Source organism: Mustela erminea, chromosome X (assembly GCF_009829155.1).
Source record: "Mustela erminea isolate mMusErm1 chromosome X, mMusErm1.Pri, whole genome shotgun sequence".
Lineage (NCBI taxonomy): Eukaryota > Metazoa > Chordata > Mammalia > Carnivora > Mustelidae > Mustela > Mustela erminea.
In genome coordinates, this window is record NC_045635.1 from 28047174 (window position 1) to 28071745 (window position 24572).

The 24572-nt window shown below is 36.7% G+C and overlaps 1 protein-coding gene and 1 pseudogene across 5 annotated transcripts in view; both read right to left on the reverse strand.

Annotated features, from left to right (window-relative positions):
* DMD (dystrophin) overlaps positions 1-24572 on the reverse strand; it is a 2094983-nt gene that overhangs the window by 1428269 nt on the left and 642142 nt on the right. For all 5 annotated transcript variants that reach the window (XM_032330377.1, XM_032330378.1, XM_032330375.1 and 2 more), the window contains exons 14-16: positions 13897-13998; positions 13662-13769; positions 5132-5311 (exon numbers count right to left, since the gene is read on the reverse strand). In XM_032330377.1, coding sequence (XP_032186268.1) covers positions 5132-5311; positions 13662-13769; positions 13897-13998 — 390 coding nt within the window. The remainder of the gene's footprint in view (positions 1-5131; positions 5312-13661; positions 13770-13896; positions 13999-24572) is intronic.
* On the reverse strand, positions 16343-19080 carry LOC116582705 (annotated as a pseudogene).

Consider the following 24572-nt stretch of genomic DNA (forward strand, 5'->3'; position numbering starts at 1 on the left):
CTTTGAGGGAAAATGTGTATTTTTCTTTTTGTGTTATTTTGTTTATTTTCAGTAGAAAATAGATGCATCACATAGATGCTGAGTATTTTATCTTCAGCGTATTTTAAATACAGGGTACTCACGATGAGTTAAATGTACACATTTCAGAAGTCAGTCTTATTTTTACAGGAAGAGAATTTTATTTTCATTATCATCTTCCAGCTGACTCTGAGATTGATATAGCAGAAAGAGCTGGAATCTCTTCACGGATCACTCCAGAGTTTTATATAAAATTTCAGGCAAAGAGAAACATATCACAGGCATTTAGAACTGGAGGTATAATATGGAGATCTTCCCAAACCAGACCTTCCATTTTATAAAAAAGGAATGAGAGTGTCCAGTAGTTCTTGTCTCTTAAATTTTCAATGCCTACAACATTTTATGTTGTTGTAGATAATGAATTTATAACATAAAAACTGTTAGGCTGATATACAAGGCCTATTCTCAAACATCTACTTTAGTTGGAGGTAGGAAAAGGATACAGTTAATATCAAAAATTATTTGAGCTATAACTTGGAAATTTTCTAATAAAACATTTAACTGAAGCTATTAACTAAAAGGTGCTCTAAAATTCAAGATGGTTAGTCCACGAATTTAGACAGTCTTTGAATAAGACAGAAACTTAAAATGTCAAGGGATTTTATTTTAATTCTAGGTTTTGTAAAACCATTTTTTTAAAATTAGCATTGGGCTGATTAGGCTTGGAGAACTTTCAGGAACCAATGAAAAGGGTTGTCAATGGAAAGCCCTATGAGTATTTTTAATTAAAATCACTGGCAGGGATGTCTGGGTGGCTCAGTTAAGCGTCTGACTCTTGTGTTTCAACTCAGGTCATGATCTCAGGGTCCTGGGATCAAGCTCCACATCCAACTCCAAGCTCAGTAGGGAGTCTGCTTGAAACATTGCTTGAAAGGCAAATAAATAAATGCTCATCTTACTACCTCTGCATCTATGTATTTGCATTTCTGGTATTACTAAACATACTGGCTTATTATCTTCAACCACGTTTTACATTATAACCATGTCTGGCAAGAGTTTAAAAACTCCCAGCAGGACATCAATGATATAGAATAGATAAATACATATGTAATGATCACTTTCCTTCAGAATCTGTGACTATAGCTAGAGAAATATACAATATAGACATGTACTCTCGTGTTCAAAGAGAGGAGGATTCTGGGCACGGTAATTTTAGCTTTAAGCTATCTGGGCTTATAGTTCAGAACATTGCAAAAATCATCAAGAGAAACATAATAAAATATTCAGGAAATGGGAATGAGATGTATAAACTTACATGTGTCATAAAATGTCCCTTACTCCTGGCAAAGAAAATAATTTACTCTACTAAACAATGACAGAACTAGAGAATATTTGGACTCATCTAGATAGATATATTTTTACATTTAAACACCTAAGGCCAAGTTCAACATAAAATACCACAATGAATTATAAAGCACATGAATTTTAAGCCCTTTCCACAGTATTTATGATTTCACTTAAATGGGGAAAAAGACCCTAACATAACATAATAAAAAATATTTAAAAATAGGGGAAAAGATTGGTTCAAATCACTAAAATAATGTGTAAGTTTAAAGTATTATCTATAATGAATTTCTGACTATATTTCCTAATTATAACCAAGATAAAAATATGTTCATTGGAGTCACAAGCATTTAGAAAAAAATAACTGTGTAAATTTCAACAAGCATATTTATTAAAAAAATTTAGAGGACACAGAGGGTCATTTGAGTTTTTAAGTAAGTCAATCCAGAGTATATTAGCTCTGTTCTCTTTTCTCATCTTAAGCATCCATAATAGCAAGTGTTATTCTTCCTAACTTCTAGAAACAGAAAGTATTTCTATTTTCTTACACTGCCTTCTCATTAACTTAAGCATCCTTAGCTTGTGTCCAGGTATTATTCAAGTCAACTCCGACTTTGAAATGCAAGAGAAGGGCCTCACAGCTGATTTTTTTCCATATTTTGATCTCTAGCCATGCTACTCTTTCAAAAGGTCAAAATCCCTCAAAGCTTTGACCTGACCAGCAGTCAAAAATTCGGGCACACAATGTTCTTTATATGAGCACAATCGGATGCCTTGTCATCTTGGTCACAATTCCTATATCCTACTGGATTTTAACCATTATCAGATTTTGCTCATTTTTTAAACCAATCATATTTAAAAGGATTTTTAGGAGATCACAATAACATATCATTAATGGGACAGATTCTCACAAGCCCTGTCCCCTCCCCCGCAGACATACCAGAGAGTGTGCATATAAGAGAGCTTTGTTCTTCAAAGTCACAACCTTGCCCTCAACATTCTTGGACTCCTTCCCATGTAATTTTGGTCGAGTTCAATTTTACATTTAAGAAAGAAAATCGAGGGCTTTTTCAGTTATAAGATACTATTTCATGGTTCACTCTATCTCCTTTTCATTACTCTGTCCTCGGGTAGCTTCATTTTTATCTTTCTAAAAGTCCCAACGCAGCCCAGTAATGATTTGCATTGGGCCTATGATAGTTCCTTTTGGGGCGGGGGAAGGAACAATGAGCAAAACCTGAAATACGAACTGTAGAAAAGCTGAAGCTTGGGGTTCTAAAAATCAACTTGCCTAATACAAATCTATACCTACCTCCTTCTAATCTGGTATACTAGTGCCTAAATGTTTGAAAATAAAGATTTAAAAAATGATACTGAACTACAACAAGCCCTCCAGACTCACTAAACGGTATGCCTTGTATATCAAGAGCACTAAAGTTTTTTTTTTTCCTCCCCAAAGTGCCTTCACATCTATGACTTTATTTTATCCTCATCACATTCTAATGGGCAAATACAGTGGACACAAGTTGTACTGTATGCTGGACATCATTTTATAAAGAACTATATGAACCAGAGATAGTGGTGTTTTATTACAGGTTTTGAAAAGTTCAAAAATAGAAAGGTGAGTAAGTGCCCTGGGTCTTATAATTTTAGACCATTAAAAAAATAAGGTTTCGGGGCACCTGGCTGGCCCAGTGGGTTAAGCTTCTGTCTTCGGCTCAGGTCATGATCTCAGGGTCCTGGGATGGAGCCCCACATTGGGCTCTCTGCTCAGCAGGGAGCCTGATTCCTCCTCTCTCTCTTTGCCTGCCTGTCTGCCTACTTATGATATTTCTCTGCCAAATAAATAAATAAAATCTTAAAAAAAATAAGGTTTCTGGATTTGTTTTTTTAACAAACTAGAATAACATACCAGGAACATTTTGATGACATGCACAATGCTCCTTAGAAAGTAGGCTTGTTCCAAGAAAGTGGGTATATTTAAATATAGCATTGATAGGAAGGTCTCTATTTTCCCCATTTCAAGCAGCACTGTGAAAAAACCCATAATGTGGGGATAGACACATATGCCATTGTCTTGTTAATTCAACATTTAAAAAAATATGTTCTGCAGACAGTATCAAAGGTTGCATGCAGATTACTGGTTTACTGAATGAGATTCTCTAGGACCAAGCATTTTAATCCATTTCCCAGGTGATTATTACGCAGACAAACATTTGAAAAGCACTGTATATGATAATGCAAGTGAACAAAAGCATGACCTACTGTTAACAGTTATATCTCCATAAATATACCCTTTTAAAGGGATGCTTTTTAAATAACTTTCTTTGTAAGGCAATGCCAATCTTTCTGAACATGGTAAGTGACCATTTTATAGCAGCAATAATCTACAGAACCACTGGGTACATATTGGAATGTAATCATTGATGGTTTGAAAAATATTAGATACTTTTAGGTACCAGATTAGATACCAAAGTATCTAATGTCTCACAATTTATTATATAAATGCCAGTGCTAAGGTAAAGTAACAATGGCCTGATCATATACAATAAGACAAATCATGATGTGGCTTTAAAATCACTATTAGATCAAGTATCTGATAAAAAAATATATTCAATGGAAAACAATTTTTATTAATGTCCAATGACTGCATAGGAAATGATTACAATTTATATTCCTTCAAATTTTAAAATTTTAAGTATGAATTTAATTTTAAAAGGGAGGTCGGATTGTGATTGAAAATCATATATGTTGCCTGATCCTATTTTCTTAAATTATATTTTTGGAAGCGATCCTTTAAACTTCATTGCATCTTTCAACAAACATTTCCTAAGTGCTACTTATCAGATGTCAAGTGTCAGGAAGACAAATTGCCTGCAGTGTCTGACAACAAAGGCAATAACTGCCTAAGCTACTGAATGTGGTCCTTGCTTTAATAGAGATGTATGCATGGTGCATTGAGCCATGGATTGTGACCAATTAGTAAAGGTTAGTTTCTGTAATGGAAAATAATGTGGCTTCATATGTTAAATACTATTGTGTACAATGTTAATATTTTGAATGATGACCCATGATTTCACCAACTAATAACATCAGATAATAAAAGCTTCTACTTTAAAATCACACCATTTTCTTTAAATTTCCAAAACTTATAACATGCTTAACATAAAACCACATTATGACACTACAAATGCAACACAGATGCTTTCCTAATCCACGGTCTATGTGTTTGTGTTATGAATCAGCTGTCTGTGGCAGAAAAAACACCCAGTGATTAGATCCTTACTTGAGATAACAGAACAAGGTCTTCCATGAAATGAAAGGACCTAATCCCTAACCGTGTTCCTATTACTAACATCACTTGGACAATTCATTTTTACATCTTAAGTTTCATTTTTCTCATATGTAAAATGTAGGGATCAATGAATAACCCTCCAGTTCCTAGAAATCTAGGATTTGGGGTTAGGTTATGAAACATAGTCCCCGAGCACTTGGTCCAATCACTCTAAGTCACTCCCATCCTCTTTCCCACTGAACAGGAAGGGAATGCACTCTCAGACAGTAACTAGTTCAGTCATTTAGTACTCACTCCTTCACCTCCCCCACATCCTCCAATACCAAGACAACCAAGAGACCCATGTTTTTATTCAACTGAATACTTGGCAAGGACCAGTCTAGTAATATCTTTCGTAGGATTATAACAGTGCTCTTACTGAAAATTTTAAAAATCTCAAGGATTATTTATTACAGGGTAATTAGTATCACTAACCTGTGCTGAACTTTTTTCAAGCTTTTGGACTAAATTATCCCAGCGCTGGGCAAAGTTGTCTAGCCACGCTTCCATCTTTTGGGCTACCAGTGTGTTTTTCAGGGCTGAAAGAAGATCTTGGTTTAGTGAGCAGAGTTTGTCCATGGTTTGCTTCTTCTTTTCCAGATCTGTTCTTAAGGCCTGTTAAAATAGGAAAGAATACGTAATAAGCCTGGGTTACATTTTCTAAAACATTATAGTTAAGTTGCTTTTGTATGTATTTCCTCATTTGTATAGATAAGACTGTAATCATGCCTGCAAAGGATCAAGAGCCCATAAGAATATAAGTAGAAAATTGTAATCCAAATATTCTTCCCAAGAAGCTTGATGAAAAACAAAATAGGAAGTCAGATGTAGCATAAACGCCTAGTAGTGAAACTTAAGAGCTATTTAAAAATATTTAAGGAACTTCGAAGTAAAAAAGTAGTGTTGCTCAAAGGGCAGTTTACTGACTTTTCAATTTTTTTAGCATCTGTTATTCAATTAACATTTGGCTATCTGAGTAATTATCTTCTAAAGCTAATTTTAAAGCCCATTAAGTAATAGAACTAAGTAATTGAGTGTGACACAAATCCTTTGGCATCACTTCACATGTTTTCTAAATACATATGTGTTTTATGGAGTAATTTTTACAACATTCATTTTTCCAAAGTTCCTGTGAGTTATGAGGGGTTACACATACCCTCTGGTCGCTACAGAATGAATAAACAAAGCAGCTTGTATGAAATCAGGAGATAAGGACAACTTATTATTTCATCTTATCCATTAAGGTTACCCTGCACGTTGGAAAATCCAATTTTCAGCGCCCAAATACTAGTCCCTGACTTAACTTGTAAACACAGAATAAGAAGAAAGAAAGGAGAAAATTATTTTACAACCCCTTTCCAATCCCCTCTTTCTGGCAGTAGGAAGTACAATAAACATAAACTGAACAGTGAGACCTGTCTTTCCAAAACAAATGCAAATTTAGGAACAACTAATATTACACATGGCAGAAAAATTATCATGAAACAGATGTACCGATTGCTCATGAACCGAAGTGTCACACACACAAAGAAATCAATACCCTCCCCACAAAGGATACTCTATGTAGCTCATGTTGGCATGCCAACTGCACTGACAGCTCCGAGCTGCAGAAGGCCCTGGTGTCTCCTTCAATTAGCTCATTCTTTATTCAGAATCTGCTTTACCTTGTGTACTTTACACTGGATTCTCAGTGCATGCTGTTTTCCTTTCTTTCTATTTATTTTTTAATGTATTTTTTAAAGATTTTATTTATTTTTTTGACAGAGAGAGAGAGAGAGAGCAAGAGCTGGAACACAAGCAGGGGAAGTGAGGGAGAAGCAGGCTTCCTGCAGAACAGGCAGTCATGGTGGGGCTCAATTCCAGGACCCTGGGGCTATGAACTGAGCTGAAGGTATATGCTTAACTGACTGAGCTACCCAGGTGCCCCATGCATGCCTTTTATAAGATACAAAAGCTAGTTGTGAAGTTCTTTCCTATTTTTCCTCAACAACTACAGGATTTTTTTTTCACTATTTTCTTCTCACTTTTGCAATAAATCAAAATATGAGTTAAGGTTTAAAAGTAAAATCCATACCAAAATAAACTTTCAATGTGGGAACTTATTTTTTTTTAAATTAATTTTTTATTTTTTATAAACATAGATTTTTTATCCCCAGGGGTACAGGTCTGTGAATCACCAGGTTTACACACTTCACAGCACTCACCAAAGCACATACCCTCCCCAATGTCCATAATCCAACCCCCTTCTCCCAAACCCCCTCCCTCCAGCAACCCTCAGTTTGTTTTGTGAGATTAAGAGTCACTTATGGTTTGTCTCGCTCCCAATCCCATCTTGTTTCATTTATTCTTCTCCTACCCACTTAAGCCCCCATGTTGCATCACCATTTCCTCAGTGTGGGAACTTATTAATACATTGGTTTTGTATGTCGAATTTGTTTCTTTAATTCACATGCTCGCTCTCCATTAAATTTAAATGCACACTTGGACTAGTAGTAAAACAATAGTTCAGGTCCCTGACTAGAGCTGGGACCTGAATTTAAATTTGTAGATTCCTCCAATTCCTTCATGGTGTCTCATTTTTGTTTTATTCTTTTAACTTTTGGCATTTGTTTGTTTTATTGCAAGTCATTTCTGTTTTTTTTTAAGTTATTATAGAATTAAAGACATTGTAAATACACTTAAAATTATATATGTGTGTGTGTATGTACACACACACATATGTACACATGCATGCGTGCACACACACACATACACACACACAATCCTCTTTGGCTTAATTTCTCAGGGCTTAAGGAGCTACTTTAAATAGCTATATGTATAAGGCTCGGGGTGCACCATTGTTTAAGCTAAAGGTGTAATGCTTTGGAAACATTTTACAACAAGGAACTGAGAGTTATGTTTGAAGAAGAGGAAAGAATCTGTGTTTGAAATTTATGGCTAATTTCATGTTACCTAAACAGTTTTGCTTAGATGATCTATAAAAACTAATTGGATACCCAAAGAGATTTAGAAGCATATGAAACTAAGACATCTGTGTTAAAATTAAGCCAAATGCAGAAGCACTTGGTGAGCAACAGAAAAAAGAGGGCAGGGGAGAGTCAAATCACCCTTAAAGAATAACATTAGGGAAAATGGACTCGAGGTAGAGTAAGAGAATTATTGTAATGACATTGTAGAATTGCTGAATCAGTGTATTTTTTACCTAAACCTGTATGACAAGAACAGTGTACCAAAGAGTGCTTCCATCTAGTAAATTTTAGATCTGCCTTTTCCAAAATGGTAGTGGCAGGTGAGTGATTCAGTTTGTTTCCTCTTGTTAGGGGAATGTTTCCTCTTGTTGACTCACTCTCTCTCTTCATGATCTGCCCTACCTGAAGGATTCTCCTACCACAGCTAACAGAAGGAGAGTACAGGAAACCCATGACAGCATCAAATCATAGTAATGAATTACCTTCTCCCATCTACCTTGACCACCAACACTATTACGTTTGGATTTTATGTATCCATATTAAATGACTATGATTTAACTGTTATTTGTTATCAGGGTATAAAATAGATGTCTTTCTGCGTATCAAAAACTGATCACAGGTCTTGGAGCACCAGAGGACCATAGAGCTCTGGAAAACTGAGGAAGTTCTAGAAAACTTATCACATAGCAGAAGACAGCCAGGATCTTAAAGAAGAAATGTATTTTTATTTTTCAAAGAAGCCAAGCACCTGGACATACCTCCAAAATAGGCAGGAACATACTCAATAAACAAGACCAGGCTAGTAGTAAGGAGAGACAAGAGGCAGAGATGCTGCTCAAGAAGACAGAACAGACGAGTTCTATCTGGTCAATGTTATAAGACAATTTAAAGCACAAAACGAACACATCCTTACAAAAGGCCCAGAAATTCTTTGAGGGAACATCAGAGTCACGTGGAAGCCTTGCTAAAATAGATTTCTGGGCCCTACTTCCAGGCTGTATGAGTCAGTAGGTCTGGAATGAGGCCTAAGAATTTGCATTTCTACCAAGTTCCCAGGTGTTCTTAGATTCAGGCGTCCCAGGATCTACCAAGATCCCAGTATGGGGATCACACTTTGAGAACCACTGATTCTACTTGAATGAATTATTCAGTGGTGGTGACAGGAGGTGAGGCAAAGGTATCAAGTCCTGGAACAACGGCACTATCAATAGGGACTTGCTGAGCTACCATAAGTACTTCAACCCTGCCATTTGTCCCACAGCTACTTGAGACCATCCTCAACCCCATAGTACCCATGTATCCCCTGCACATCATCAGCTCACGGATCACCAGGCTTCCCAGAGCTGTCCTTGCCTGCAAAACACCACCAGTCCGCACAGAAGCTGCACACTTCCTTTCAACTTTGGACCTTCCCATGATAGCCTACATGATTCTACCAGCCTTGGAATTCACCTCATAAGGGTCACCATTTCTTCTTTCCTTTCCTTTTTATCATTTATAACAAATAAAAGGTCAGTTTTGACCACAAAAATTTAAAAAAAAAATAGATCTACATGGTTTGGATAAAAGCACAGATCTTAAGGAAATGAAATACTTGACTCTTCAGTTCCCACCTCAAATGAAAAGTAGGAGATCCCACAGGCTATTAATGATAATATTTCAAAACAAATTACACTGATTATAAATAAAAGAGAGTTTGAACACACTCTATCTATACCTAGGTATGTAGTAGGAAATGGTGACAGATGGTACCTGTTTTGGGTCTCAGATTGTGACATATTTTAATGAACATTAAATTCTTATTCACTGCCTGAGTCAGCAGGGGAATTTTACCTCAAATTCTAGACCAGCTGTCAGGTTTTGTTAATTGGCTTAAACTATCAAACGGTAAGACTTATACAAAACATATTTTCACTTTGTTCACAAGCAAGGTGACATAATTTGAATTTTAATCATATTGGAAAATAATTGAGACTTTGCTAAAAGAGTATTTTCATGGTCCTGAGGCTAGTAAAGTCTTTTATTGACTAAAATGTCAATATAGTAGCACATGATCATTCTAAACGATACTTCTAATTGCAATTTTTTTTTGTCAAGGAATCACATGATACGAGGAGTTCTGAAATAGCTTAACATGGCTGGACCTGAGTTTGGATGTCTTTGTGCTGTTTCACTCTGCTACTCATGTTCTATGATATCTTATGCATGCCACATGTTTTTTCCTGGGCCTCAGTATCTTCTTCTGAAATAACCTATCTTGTTCCCTGTCCTCTTCCCAATGCTACTTAGCTCAGTTCTACTAATTGGCCTCCTTCATACCGAAGAATATTACAAAAATGCAAATATGATTGTTATCAAATTCTCAGTGTCTCCCCATCAACTGTGGAAAAAAATTACAAATATATCACTGACATTTTTGTATTCTTTTGGTACAAATAGAGATGACCTTTCTGAAATCTATCTTTAGTGGTCAAATCACCCCAGAAAGCATGGTGTTTTTTTTGGAGGAATGAATTCTTTTCCATAACAAGCTAGCTTGTAGTAACAAGTAATACATTAGTGAATCTATTTTAAATTAAAAACATAAGATTTGTAACTATGGATCAAAAAAATGTATGATACAAATAAATATTTGGTAAAACAATATCAAGCATTAAATAAATGATTTAATTATATTATACAATATCAATACAGATATGAATAGGTTCATTTAGGTAAAATTATAAAACATTTATAACAGACCTTTGTTTTATATTAGAGTTAACATCAAGTTAGCATTTGATAGAACTGGTCTATCAATAAAAATAAGAAGAAATTCTGACTATGGAATATTTTATTTGAAAAACTAAGCTCTTGTGGCATGTGGGTGGCTCAGTGAGTTGAGCGTCCAACTCGTGGTTTCAGCTCAGGTAAAAACCCAAGGGTTTGGGGATAGAGTTCCACATAGGGCTCGGCACTCAGCAGGAATTCTAAGAGTCTCTCCTTCTTCCTCTGCCCCTTCCCCCCTTCATTCATTCTCCCTCCCTCTCTCTCTCTGTCAAGTAAGAAAATAAAATCTTAAAAAAAAAGAAGAAAAGAAAAACTAAGTTCTTAATATTACACTTCCCTTTCCTTTACAGCAAAATAATAAAGTTCACAGTGGAAGAGAAGCTTTAGAAATCTTTTCTAACCCTATAAGTTTCAACTTAAACTGAAATGTCTTATTGAAGCCCTCCCTGATGTCCTTTTATTGCCAAAGTTCCCTCATTTCTCAAAATATACAAGTACTTATAATTAATGGCATTTGGGTTGCTTTAGTGTTTTTTCTAGTTTTCCAAATGAAGGCATAAGCAAAGCCTTCTAGGACGTTCCTAGCGTTACTTTTCATTTTAACTGAAATCTTCCAGGTATACTGTATTTTTTCAAAAGTACAATTTTCGTTTTTGAAAAACCACATGTCTTTATCTTACAGAATTAGTGTTGATATTCTTCCAAAATTCATGGAATGAGGTCTTAAGTGCCTACTGTGGTAATATTAGGAGATGGGGTTTCGGGGAGGTAATTAAGTTTAGATGAGAAGAGCAGCATGATCAGATCAGTGCCCTTAGAAGAAGAGGAAGAGACACCTGATCTTCCTCCACCTCTGCTATGTGAGGATACAGCTAGAAAGTGTTGTCTAGAAGCCAGGAAAAGGACCCTCACCAAGAACCAAACCTGTCGGCACCCTGATGTCATGTTTCCAAGCTTCCAGAAGTGTGAGAAATAAATGTCTGTTGTTTAAGCCATCCAGTCTGTGGAATACCACAGAAGTGGTGTTACAGAAGTCTGAGATGACTAACACAGGAATTGGTACCAAGAAGTGGGGTGGTGCTGTAACAAATGCCTAAAAATGTATATACAGCTTTGGAACTAAGTAATGGATAGAGACCGAGAGAGTTCTGAGGGGCACAGTAGAAAAAGCTGAGATCAACACGAAAGGACTCCTAAAGGCAATTCTGGTGAGGGCTCTGCTAGAAAAGAGGAGATCTGGAAAATGTCCAAGTTTTTAGAGAATACATAAATTAAGGTGGCCATAAATTTTGCTGTAAGTATGGATGATAAAGGTCATTTGATGAACTCACAGAGGCAACTGAGGAAAATATCATTGGAAATGAAGGAAAGGATGATCTTGGTTATAAAGTGGGAAAGAATGTGGCTGAATTGTGTTGATGTCCAATATTTTTTTGGAAGGCAGATGTCCAACATTTTGTGGAAGGAAAAACTTGTGGGTGATGAAACTGGATATTTAGCTAAGGAGATAGCTAAGCAAAGTATTGATGGAGTGGCAGGATATCTCTTGCTTAGGGTAAAATGCAAGAAGCAAGAAACGAATTGAAGAATAATCATTTGGCATAACAATGCTAGAATTTAAAGATCTGGAAAATTCTCAACCTATCCATATTGCAAAACATGAGAAAATATGTTCGGAAGAGAACACTAAGTGTATGGCTGACTGACCATTTGATAAGATTAGTGTGGGTGGGAACCAGAGACCTAGTCAGCCATCTCAACAGAAGGCAGGAAGAGAGATGGAATTATACCAACAGCAACACTGCCAGCTGGGACTCAAGGAAACGGAGAAAACTGGACAGAATGAAGGAAGGCTGTCCAACATGTGCTATTGCTCAAGAAAAGGGAAGAATGATGTAGGTCGTTCAGAGATCCTAAGAGCTACCACTCCCACCACAGGCCCAGAAGGGAGGGCTAGCTCCTCCTGTGTTTCAAAGGGTAGGGCTACTTCTTCAGTTCATGGGGCAGGATGCCTCTACCCAGTAGTACCTCAGGAGCAGGTCCACTGGAGAGAGTCCCGTGGGCAGGGCTGCTGCAGAAGACCACATGGGTGGTGCCCTGTGGAAATGAAGAGGTGGGGCCCCCAGTGCAGCTCTGGAGGTGATGCTGCTCCTCCAGTGGTCCTGGAGGGCAGTGCCTCAGTTCAAAGAGGATTATTCTTGAGGCTTAAGATCTAATGGAATTTTCCTTGCTGTGTTTTCGATCTTCATGGGACCTGTCACCCGCTCCTTTTTTCCTATTTCTCCTATTTAAGAGTTCCAGGGCTCATGGGATAGAATGAATGTATTTTCCATGTGAGAAAGACATGAACTGGTGGGGGTGGGGGAGCATCCATGGATGTAATGTTATAGACTGGATGCCTGTGCCCCCACAAAATTCACATGTTGAACCCTACCTCCAGATACACACAAAAAATGTGATGGTATCAGGATGTAGGCCTTTAGGAGGTTATTAGGTTTAGATGAGCTCATGATGGTGGAGCCCCCATGTTGGGGTTCATGCCCTTATAAGAGAAGGAAATGCATGAGCATAGGTCAAAAGGTATAAGACTTTCACTGATAAAATAATTAAGTACTGATAATGCACTGTACAGCATAGTGACTGCAGTTAATAATAACATATTGGGTATTTGAAAGTTGTTAAAAGAATAGATCTTTAAAGTTCTCATCACAGGAGAAAAACATTGTAACTATGTGAGGTGCTGAATGGTAATTAATTGTGGCAAACATTTTGTAATATACATAAACACTGAATCATTACGCTGTATTCCTGAAACTAATATAATGTGATACATCAATTACATCAATTACATCTCAATTTTTCAAATTAAATTTTTTTTTAAATGGGAAAAAGACACCAAAGTCTCTTCTCTTTCCACCATGGGAGCACAAAGTAAAAAGTTACAGTCTGCGAATCAGGAAAGGGGTCCTCACCAAAACCCAATGTCTGTTGTATAAGTCACCACACCACTGTTATTTTGTTATAGCAACCCAAGCTGTCTAAGATAATATAGCTGTCCCTATTTTAATTAAGAAAATTTACAATATGATACAACTGAATAGACTATGACTTAAGCACAAACAATGAACATTTGGCTTAAGATTAGGAAGAATAAAAAGACCAAATAATGGGGTTAATGTAAACTACTGGGTTTAAAAAAAAAAGTTTGAAAGTAAAAAAATACATACAGCCAGTTTCTGAAGACTTGATAACACTTCACTTTGATCCTTAAAACCAGTTGTGTGAATCTTGTTCACCGCATCTTCTTTTTCTGAAAGCCACGCACTAAAAAGGCACTGAAAGAAATCAAGCAATTCAAAAAAGAAAATAAATAATTACTGAAGTAGATCATTGTATGTTTTCCTTTACCCATTTACCATTTTACCAAGTCTTTCACTGATACAATTTCCATGCATGACTCACCTGTTCTTCAGTAAAACGCTGCCATTTTAGGAGGACATCTTGCAAAAGCACCCAGCGATCTTCGGTCCACCTACAGATGCTTGCCCACCGATCTCCCAGTACCTGGGGAGCAGACAGCCCATAACCACATCAGCAAACAAGTAATTATTAACTGCATTTCATTTAAAATTGCATGAATGACTTGTGAAGGCATCTAATTTCGAGTCTCCTACATATACTAGGAGTTATAAAGGACACCATTTCTGCTTTTGCTTATGATTACAAAAGAAAGCACTATGCCTTTCATTTGTTTTTAGATTACTTCACTCACTCTTGCAGCCAACACTGAAAAGTAAAGATACTTACGAGGAATCTGAGACAGTTACCACACCACCGTTTAAAATGTCTCCATGGCAAATGTAAAAGAGCGAAGACATAGATAAAGAATTAAAGAGGATTCTGCATGGATAGTATGCAAAATAGGTATCTTTCTTAGGTCTGAAAATACATCCTGAAGAATAAAATTCTGCCCGCTAAATAGAATACCTAAAGACTCTTCTTTGAAGCAATCCTATGCAATTAGAACTGCTTAATGTCCCAATTGTAGGAGAAAATTGTTAGCTATTTAAATTATATCTGCATGTAGACTTTAAAAATTATCTGGTTTATTCTTACAGAGTATTTAAATTCACTCTCTCTCTCTAAATAATTCTAGTGAAAACCTGTAATATTCCCTGAGTAGTAACTGCCCTATCGCTAGCATATTACTATTATTTATGTGCACACACTATTTTAATATGTAACATAAACCAATTACCAACCGTATGCATGTATGTATATATGTATGTAAGTACGTATTTACTGGATGCTGGAGACAAACATCTTTAATAAAGATATTACCAAAACTCTGGCAAACATTTCAAAACAGATTTGCAAACATAATACTTTCCTTTTCAATTGGAAGCACTTTGAAAAGACAAGATGATAAGATAACACAACTTGAATCAACATTAGTTCAAATCTTTATATTTTTGACCACATAACTTATGTTTCCACATGATAAAACAGATGATAGCTTAAATCAGCATCAACAAATAAACTCCATGAGATGAAAATTTGTGCTCTTTGATGACTGATAATATGTTATGGTTAGATGTAGCCACTTTTTTTTTTTAATATTCCTGGCTCCCAGAATGAAAAAGAAATCTTTAAATATACACTTCATGTACGTGATAGTTTCTTTGCATACCTCTCTTCAAAAATACTTTATAGCAGTATATCAGTAGGTTACACAGATGTTTAACTTTATAATTTTGCACCAAAACTACAGATATGTTATATTTTCATAACATACTGATTTTGTCCCACATTAATCAAGCTGAAAAACTATTGAAATGAACATGCTCTTGTCTCTCACAATACAAAGAGCAATTTGACAGAAAAAGAAACCCTGCCAGTAATAACACTCAGTTGTTTAACCTGAGTGTTTGGCCTACTGAAAGAAGCAGGCTTTTTCCTCCTCCGGTATACTCACATCCACACCACCTCTGTGTGCATCCAGGTCGAGCACATGGATTCATAAGCTAGGAGACCACAGTGTGTTTCCCGTTGCTCTAACCAAGTGGGAAGCGTGTAGCTAAAGATTAACCATTCCAGGTACATAGCTAGCAAACACCTCAAGGCAATTATTGCAACAGGTGGTTAATTTGCAGAGTGGATTTATAGTTCTAGATCAAATCAGCCTGTATGCACATATGTGTGTACATATCTCTACACATACACATAATCTATGCACATACACATATTCCTATACCTTTCTATTTCTTAACCCTCCAAAACAATGTTTTAATTTTTTTGAGTTTTGTGCAAATTTCTACATTCTATCCTATAAGGGAAAGAGTCTGCAATAAGAAAGGTCAGAAAGTAGGCTTATGTTTATCCAAAATCAATTCACCTTCCACATCACTGTTTTTTTTTAAATACATATAACTTTAAAGTGTGGACACTTAACCCCCAATATCTTTAAAGATATCATTTCATCTAGGAGGCTCAGGTGGTTAAGTGCCTGCCTTTGGCTCAGGTCATGATCCCATGATTCTGGGATGGAGCCCGTCATTGGGCTCCTTGCTCAGCGGGGAGTCTGCTTTTCCCTCTACCCCTCCCCCAGCTCATGCTCTCTCTCTTTCTCTTTCTCTCTCTCCCAAATAAATAACAACTTGAAAAAAAAAGTTTCTAATGACAAACACAAGTTTCTAAGGAAAAAAAATTATTTGAAGTACAGTCACTGGATCCCCAATATTAAACAAACTTATTTCCTTGACAAACCTAAGCCTTGGGGTGTGGTGGGAGGACTAGAAAATGCAGCTTCAAAACTGCAGGGAAGCAAAGTACAATGGGGAAAAATAATAAATAAATCAAGTCTCCGAACACTGAAACTTTCAACAAAGCCAAGTTTCATTTTTAAAAAAATCTCATAACAACTCATTTGGAATTTTAAGTAGATAACTTTAAGTTTATTCACAGCTTCTAGTCCAAGCAGAGGTCCCATGCCTTGACTCTGCTTGCGCTCCATCAAATTCTCCGATTAGACTTCTGATGAGAGCCAGCTTGTTAGGAAGTTACTTGCATCTGTATTTTTCTTCAAGAAAATTGGGACTGGACTGCTTGATCTTCTGATATTATCGTAAGACTTCTTCATGAACATTGTGATACACCTTTGAGCCTGGAGAAAGCTGCTTCTGCTGTTCGTCCAGCTTGATAAATCTTCTAGCTACAGTCTCCATCCTGGCATGCAAGGCCCCAGACTCATAATCAGCACCAAAGCCATCCTTGTCTCATAGGAGACGACAGCAATAGATTCTGTCAAATCATCTGGGAGTTCAGTTGAAGAAGGCTTGATGGACATACTGCAACCCTCTTTAACTTCTTCAAAGGAATTGGGACTGGAGTTGTGCAGGTTGGCAATTTCCTCTTCTATTTTAAGGTCCTCTTCCTTTTCTTCAGTTGTCTCAATGTGCATTTTACTTTGGCACTTTTCCTTCTCTTTTTAGCCTTTTTTGGACTCTCTGTGAGACAATGAATGGTTTTCTTCCAAAGGCTTTGGACACTTTAGTAGAACTAAACCAGGGTTAAGGTTTTCCAGAGGAGTCCTAGAAGTATAACTGTCTTGCCGGTCCTGATAGTTAATAGTGTTTGGACTAAAACTGTCAACAGGTAGATCTTGAGTCCCCCGGCCTGCTGGAGTGCTGGGGAAACTGGAGTTAGAATTTATGATCTGGGGAGGACCGGAGCTGGGCAGGTGGATTGAAGCTAGCGGCAGAAGGGTAGGGACGGCAGCGGCTGCAGGGGACAACAGGAGGCCTGGAGCAGATTTTTCACTGCTGGGATTTCAAATGATCACTTAATGATGGAGGCACTGGATCTTTCAGGTGAGATATTCAAGTTTTTTTATTCAGTAAAGGATCAGTGAAATCTGAATCTCAAAGCTGTTTCTGAGGAGACGATGCGACATCTTTTCTAGAATATACAGGAGATTCTGAATGGCCAGTGCTGGCAGTGTTCTGAGTCAGATTTAGTGTGCTCGAGAGCAGTGCCTAATGGCCTTCTGCTTATTTCTGTCTATTTCACTGTATCGGGGCCAGTCTCTTTGAAGCACTTTAAAAACACAATCATTTAAAGTATATGAGAGGTCTTTAAGATTCAGATTGGCTACCTTTTGCAGAATTGTTCCAAGGGAGTTCTCATCTATCTTCCTTCTTTCTTCCTTCCTTTCTTTTTTTTCTTTCTTTCTGACACCATGTTTCTGCAGCAGAGTCAGCAGCTCAGGTTTCTTGCAGGACTTCAGGACCAGTAAGTGAACCACCCTGTCCCTTAGGTCACCACTGAGATAGATGGCTGCTGCCATGTGACTTTTGACTCATATGTGCAAGATTTGTGGGGGTTGACCCCTTCCTCTCAGGCACTGTATCTGAAACAGCTTGAGGTGCTTTCCAAATCTGCACTCTTGTCCCTATATAGGGTCCACCAGGTTTGATCACTCCCGTCCTTTGGTCATGGAATTCCTTCGCCTGGCTCATTTTTCCTTTTGTTATCTCATATGAATCATTTTGTGGCACACACTGTACCTTTATTGTGTATAAATCCTGGGCAATTAAGCTGGCAGACTCCAGAGCTAGAGAACGTTGGCTGGATGTAGTCACAGCTGCGCTGAGGGTGGTCTTTACGCACATTTGACCAACAGAAGTTAAAGGCATACACTTCATCAAGGGGAATCCTTTTTTTTTTTTTTTTTTGGTAAGGAATTTTGACAAGAACTTAGAGCTCTTGGAACTGAATTGAAGATAGAAAGGGAATTAAATTATTGTGGCTCTGGTAGGTCTTGAGTGCCCAGATCGCCGTCTCGGTAAGCTTCACAGGTAGCCATGTGATATTTTCCCCCAGCTGCCTCCACAACAGCCTCTAGCATGGCCCCCCATGTGGGCTCTAGCCTCAATGATGGCCTCAGCTGGTCTGGCTTCTGCAGCTGCTGCCTTAGCCACAGTTATCTCACTGCTCAGGTACTGTCATATACCTGACTACCAATGTTATTTAGATGGAAAAAATATATATATGTATAAGCATATTTATATTTATGTAATGTGATGAGGGAATGTTTTAGGACAAAAATATGTATCATTTATTTTAATTCCATTATGATGTACTTCAGAGACTTAAACTTCAACTTTTTGACTTTAACATAAATAAGAGAATTATTTTTCCATAGCCACTGGATCTTTACAATGGGAAGTATCTCAGAATAGAGATATGCTTTGTTTTGTATAAAATTTGGGCTACAAAAGTTGTAACTCATACATTTTACAAATATATTTGGTATCTAAGATAATAAGCCTTGCCATAATTGATGCCACATGGATTGATCTACCTAGAAGATATTAAAATATGACTCAGATAATACAAATGCAATTAGCACCATGAAAAATCCTCCAATTTCTAGGATGCTTGAACACCTATCCAATTTCTTAAAAACTGTCTACCCTACCATCTTTTCAAAAAAGGAGTACCATCATGAGTCAGGAATAGGCAATAAACATTCTACTAACAGTATGAAAATGATCATGTACTCATATGCAGCTTAGTCACAAGTGAGTTTTCAGTTTTTCTTCAGAAATGTCAATAAAAACATTATTGCTTTCAACCTAATGTAACTGATTTTCAAACTTTTTATTGTTTCATTTTCTATTCCTTTTGAATGATATTAGTTTGTGGCAGAAGCCATACCACTGAAATAATAGTGCAAGATAACCAAAGGAAACGTGCTAACATAAATCAATGAATTCAACAACATTAACGATTAAGTTATTACAACCAAGTATTTAGGATTTTTTTTTTCTGAAACGTATTAGAGATTCTTTAAGTGAATTTCTTAGTGACCATGTCAGTACACATCAGGTAAAATGGTGTGTGAATGGATTTGCTGTGGAGAAAAAAAAAATTAGCTTCAGAGAAAATCTGACCCCTTATAGCAATAAGCTACACTATCTGCCTGATTTGAAGATAAAGATATAAAAGGCCAAATTGTGGGATGTTGATTGCATCCCCTCGATCCCACTGGAGATGGGAGTCAAGCATGGGAAAGATACACTCAAAGTGAAGCACCATCTTCATAAATGTAAGGAAATGTACTGAAACTTCTAAACAGATATAGCATCATCTCTCTGGTATCTGCTGAAGAGCATCTTATGTTTGTAATCTCATAGGCTGATGATTATAATTTATTAATTTTCATAGGACATCTTATTAAACAAATCCAAATAAAGATCTCCATACACTAGATTCCTTTAGATTATTAATTTTATAGAAATTCCAAAATATACTAATGTGATAAACTTTACACTGTAGTTCTTTTTTCACTATATGAATAGGTAACAAAAAATTAATAATACACATAGATACATAGTCAACCTATTAAGAAAATTATTTGAAGAAGGGTCTTTGGTATTCTAATAATAATAATAGATAATTTTGATAATCCATTAAATGCTTATAACTCAACCAATCCAATATTTTAACTTTCAGTTAATGAAAGTCTTTAATGCATTTATTCATCCATCATGAATCCGTCTAAACAACAAATACATATTGAACACACACTGTGTGACAAAAATGAACAGAATGAAAGAAATTATGGGCTGGTAATGCTGCTATAAACACTGGGGTGTATGTGCCACTTGGAGTCAGTATTTTTGTGTCCCTTGGGTAAATACCTAGCAGGGCAATTGCTGAGCAGTTCTATATTTAACATTTTGAGGAACCTCTATACTGTTTTCCAGAGTGGTTGTACCAGCTTGCATTCTCACCAACAGTGTAGGTGTTTCTCCACATCCTTACCAACATCTGTTGTCTCTCGTGTTGTTAATCTTAGCCATTCTGACAGGTGTGAGGAGGCATTGCATCCTGGTTTTGATTTGTGTTTCCTTGATGATAAAGGATGTTGAGCATCTTTTCACATGTCAGTAGGCTACCTGGATGTCTTCTTTGGAGAAATATCTGTACATGTCTTCTACCCATTTCTTAACTGGATTATTTGTTTTTTCGGTGTTGAGTTGGTAAGTTCTTTATAGATTGTGGCTACTGACCCTTTATCAGATATGTTATTTGCAAACATCTTCTCCCATTTCATAGGTTACCTTTTAGTTGTGTTGATTGTTTCCTTTGTCATGCAGAAGCTTTTTATCTTGATGAAGTCCCGATAGTTCATTTTGCTTTTGCTTCCCTGGCCTCCAGAGATGTGTGTAGTAAGAAGCTGCCAAGGGCAAGGTCAAGGAGGTTGCTGCCTGTGTTCCCCTCTAGGATTTTGATGGTTTCCTGTCTCATATTTAGGTCTCAGCCATCAAAAAGAATGAAATCTTGCCATTTTCAGTGATGTGGACGGAGCTAGAGTGTATTATGCTACGCAAAATAAGTCAGCCAGAGAAAGATCAATACCATATGATCTCACTCATATGTGAGATTTAAGAAACAAAACAGATAAAGCTAGGGGAAAGGGAAAAAAGAGACAGGGAAGCAAACCATAAGAGACTCTTAACTATAGAGAACAAACTGAGGGTTGATGCAGGGAGGTGGGTGGAGGATGAGCTAAATGAATGATGGGTATTAAGGGGGGGGCACTTATTACAATTACCACTGGGTGGTAAGTGATGAATCACTAAATTCTACACCTAAAACCAATTTTACCATATATGTTAACTAACTAGAATTTAAATGAAGACTTGAAATAAAAAGTTATAGGCTGAACGGTGTCTCCTTTTTTTTGAATCTATCTTAATGAGAGAAGATGTTAGTTGAAGGACACATTATAGCATTATACACACTATAGTTTCAGTGAATTAAAAGTATAACTATTCCCATATAATTCTACACACACATTTACAAAGACTTGTATCTTAATGCAAGAAGATGTTAGTTGAAGGACACATAATATGCTTTGTAGTTTCAATGAGTTCAGCACAAAACTGTTCTAATATGTATCTACACTTACGCTTTGAAACATTTATATCTTTTTCTAAATTTATATTTAAATTCTAGTTAACATACAGTGTAATATTAGTTTCAGGTGTATAATACAGCGATTTAACACTTCCATACATCACCCTGTGCTTATCACAACAACAAGAGCACTCCTTAATCCCCATCACCTATTATATCCATCCCCTTACTCCCCTCCCCTCTGGTAATCATCAGCTTGCTCTCTACAGTTTAGAATCTGTTTCCTAGTTTACCTCTCTCATTTTTCCTCCTATGATCATTTGTTTTGCTTTTTAAATTCAATACATGAGTGAAATCATACAGAATTCATCTTTCTCTGACTGATTTATTTCACTTAACATAATATTCACTATCTCCATCCATGTCATACCAAATAGCAAGATTTTATTCTTTTTGATGGCTAAGTAATATTCCATTGTGTGTGTGTGTGTGTGTGTGTGTGCGCACGCGTGTGTCTGTGTGTGTCTGTGTGAGTGTGTGTGTACACCCCACATCTTCTTTATCTATTCTTCATTTAATGGACATTTGAACTATGTATGCTTAAAATTCATATGCTGAACGGGTCCCTGGGTGGCTCAGTCAGTTAAGCATCTGACTTCATCTCAGATCATGATCACAGGATCCTGGGATCGAGGCCCATGTCAGGCTCCCTGCTCATTGGGGAGCCTGCTTCTACCTACACCTGCTGCTCCCCTGTTTATCTCTCTCTCATGTAAGTAAGTAAATAAATAAATATATAAACAAATAAAATCTTTTTAAACATTTCATAAGGTAAAGCCCTATCCCCCTCTACTACAGAACGTGACTGTATTAGGTGACAGGGCCTTTATAGTTAGGACTTTTACATAGGGATTTTAAGTTAAAATGAGGTTATTAGGGTGGGACCCAATCTAATCTGACAGGTATCCTTATAAGAAGAGGAATTCTGCATACAGAGAAAGATACCAGGGATGTGTGGGCACACAGGAGAGACCATATGAAGACACAGCGAGAAGACAGCCATCTGTAAGCCAAGGAGAAAGGCCCCAGAAGGAACAAAACCTGCCAATACTTTGATCTTTCACTTCAAGGCTCCAGAACTACGAAAAAAAATTTTCTGTTATCCAGGTTACCCAGTCTTTGGTATTTTGTTATGGCAGCCCTAACAAACTAACATAAAAGGTATATTTAAGAGGGACTGATTCCATGGCATTAGAAAATATCTCACAGGGGTGCCTGGATGGCTTAGTGGGTTAGGCCTCTGCCTTTGGCTCAGGTCATGATCTCAGGTCCTGGGATTGAGCCCCACATAGGGTTCTCTGCTCAGCAGGGAGCCCGTTTCCCTCTCTCTCTGCCTGCCTCTCTGCCTACTTGTGATCTCTGTCTTTCAAAATAAATAAATAAAATCTTTTAAAAAAAATCTCACAAAATTTAAGTTGTTGAAAGTAAAGATCTATTTATTACAGTGGGAAAATTTGAGAAAATACATTTCAATTACTGAATTAAAATTATTTCAAATTATTTAAATATAAAAATTTTAATAATTTATTGTGATTCAAATTCCCAAATACATAAATGCTATCACTCTATAATTTTGTGTTTTATGTGGGGAAGATACAAATATCTTGAGCTAAACAGCTTAGATTTATGTGTTAGGCCAGTCAATTGCTTGGATTACCAACATGTGTATGTCTTCACAAATTACAAAAATAAAAACATTTTTTAAGATTTATTTATGTTAAAGAGAGAGCAAGCACAGGCAGAGGTAGGGAGGAGCAGAGCCTGAGGGACAAGCAGACTCTACGCTGAAGCAGATTCTGACTCACAGGGCTTGATCTCATGACCCTGAGATCATGACCTGAACTGAAATCAAGAGTTGGATGCTCAACCAAGTGAGCCACCCAGAAAAAAAAAATGAAACACATCCCTCTCTTGTAATGATTCTGACAGTTCTTTGAATGTCTTTTAAATTATCTCACATCCCCCCAAAAATCAAGTGACTTTTCAGAAATTCATGGCTAAATAATTTCCTCTCTCTCTCTATGAAAACAATCATGCCAACCCCTGTAAGAATTGGTACAAATATTAAGCAAGATTATATATTGAAAAACAGTTTTAATTTGAACTGAGTCATACAAGTGTTAATAGCTATTTACATTTTGTTTGATCATTGTGTTTATTTCAAATCTTCCAAGAACCAGCAAGGGTCATCTATTTCACCCTACTCACTCTAGAAAGGTACTTATTAAATCTTTACAACTAGTTGTTTAGTCTTCAATTATATTCTTCTTTAAAGATTTACAACACAAGAGAGTATAACTATCCTTTATTAACACATTCCACTGTTACTCTCCGAAAGCCCTCAGTGAACTGAATCTAAGTCACTTCTGTTAGAATGTGGGCAGGATGCTTTTTACTCATCTCAGTAAAATTAGATAAGTGAATTAGAAATTGCTTGCTCATATATTGTACATGTCAGCCCACAGGTAGATTTTTGTAATGGCATATGCACAAATATAAATAGACATACACAGTGCTCGAAGTTATGGATTTATCTGGTTATTACTTAGAAATGTTGGCCCTAATTTGAATTACAAAGAATAGAGCTAAGCAATTGGAAGATTATCAGTCAACTCTATAATCACTCAAAGACACTGGTTCCTATCATTGCCTAAAGGGATTTAACAAGTCTAAGAGATTGGATCAAATGGGACTGACATAAAGCTAAATAATTTTTTTGGAGCATCACTGTATTAGGATTAGAAACCTCTTCTCTAGAGAAAGAAAGTATTTCTCTGAGTTTCTATTTAAGTATATGAATCCTTTGAGCTTTTAGAAGTAATGCACATTTTTGTAATGCTATGTAAACATTATGTACATAAATCAAAATGAATTATAACATCTTGTGAAGTGATAAGAAGAAATTAATTTTTATTTATGTTCTCATTTTGTCTCAGCAGTAAGAGAAGCTAAAGGTCGGTTCACTTACTCTAACACACTTTCATGGGCTAAATCACAACTTCATTATCATTTGTGCTTAGATGCACAATGAGGAAGCCTCCCCCCCCATTTAATTTTATTCCATATCATTATACAAGCCAAGGACATTTCTCATCTGAGTTCCTTTGTTTGGTTGAGTTGGTTTTTCAAAGCAAAAGTGAGAAGTAGCTATC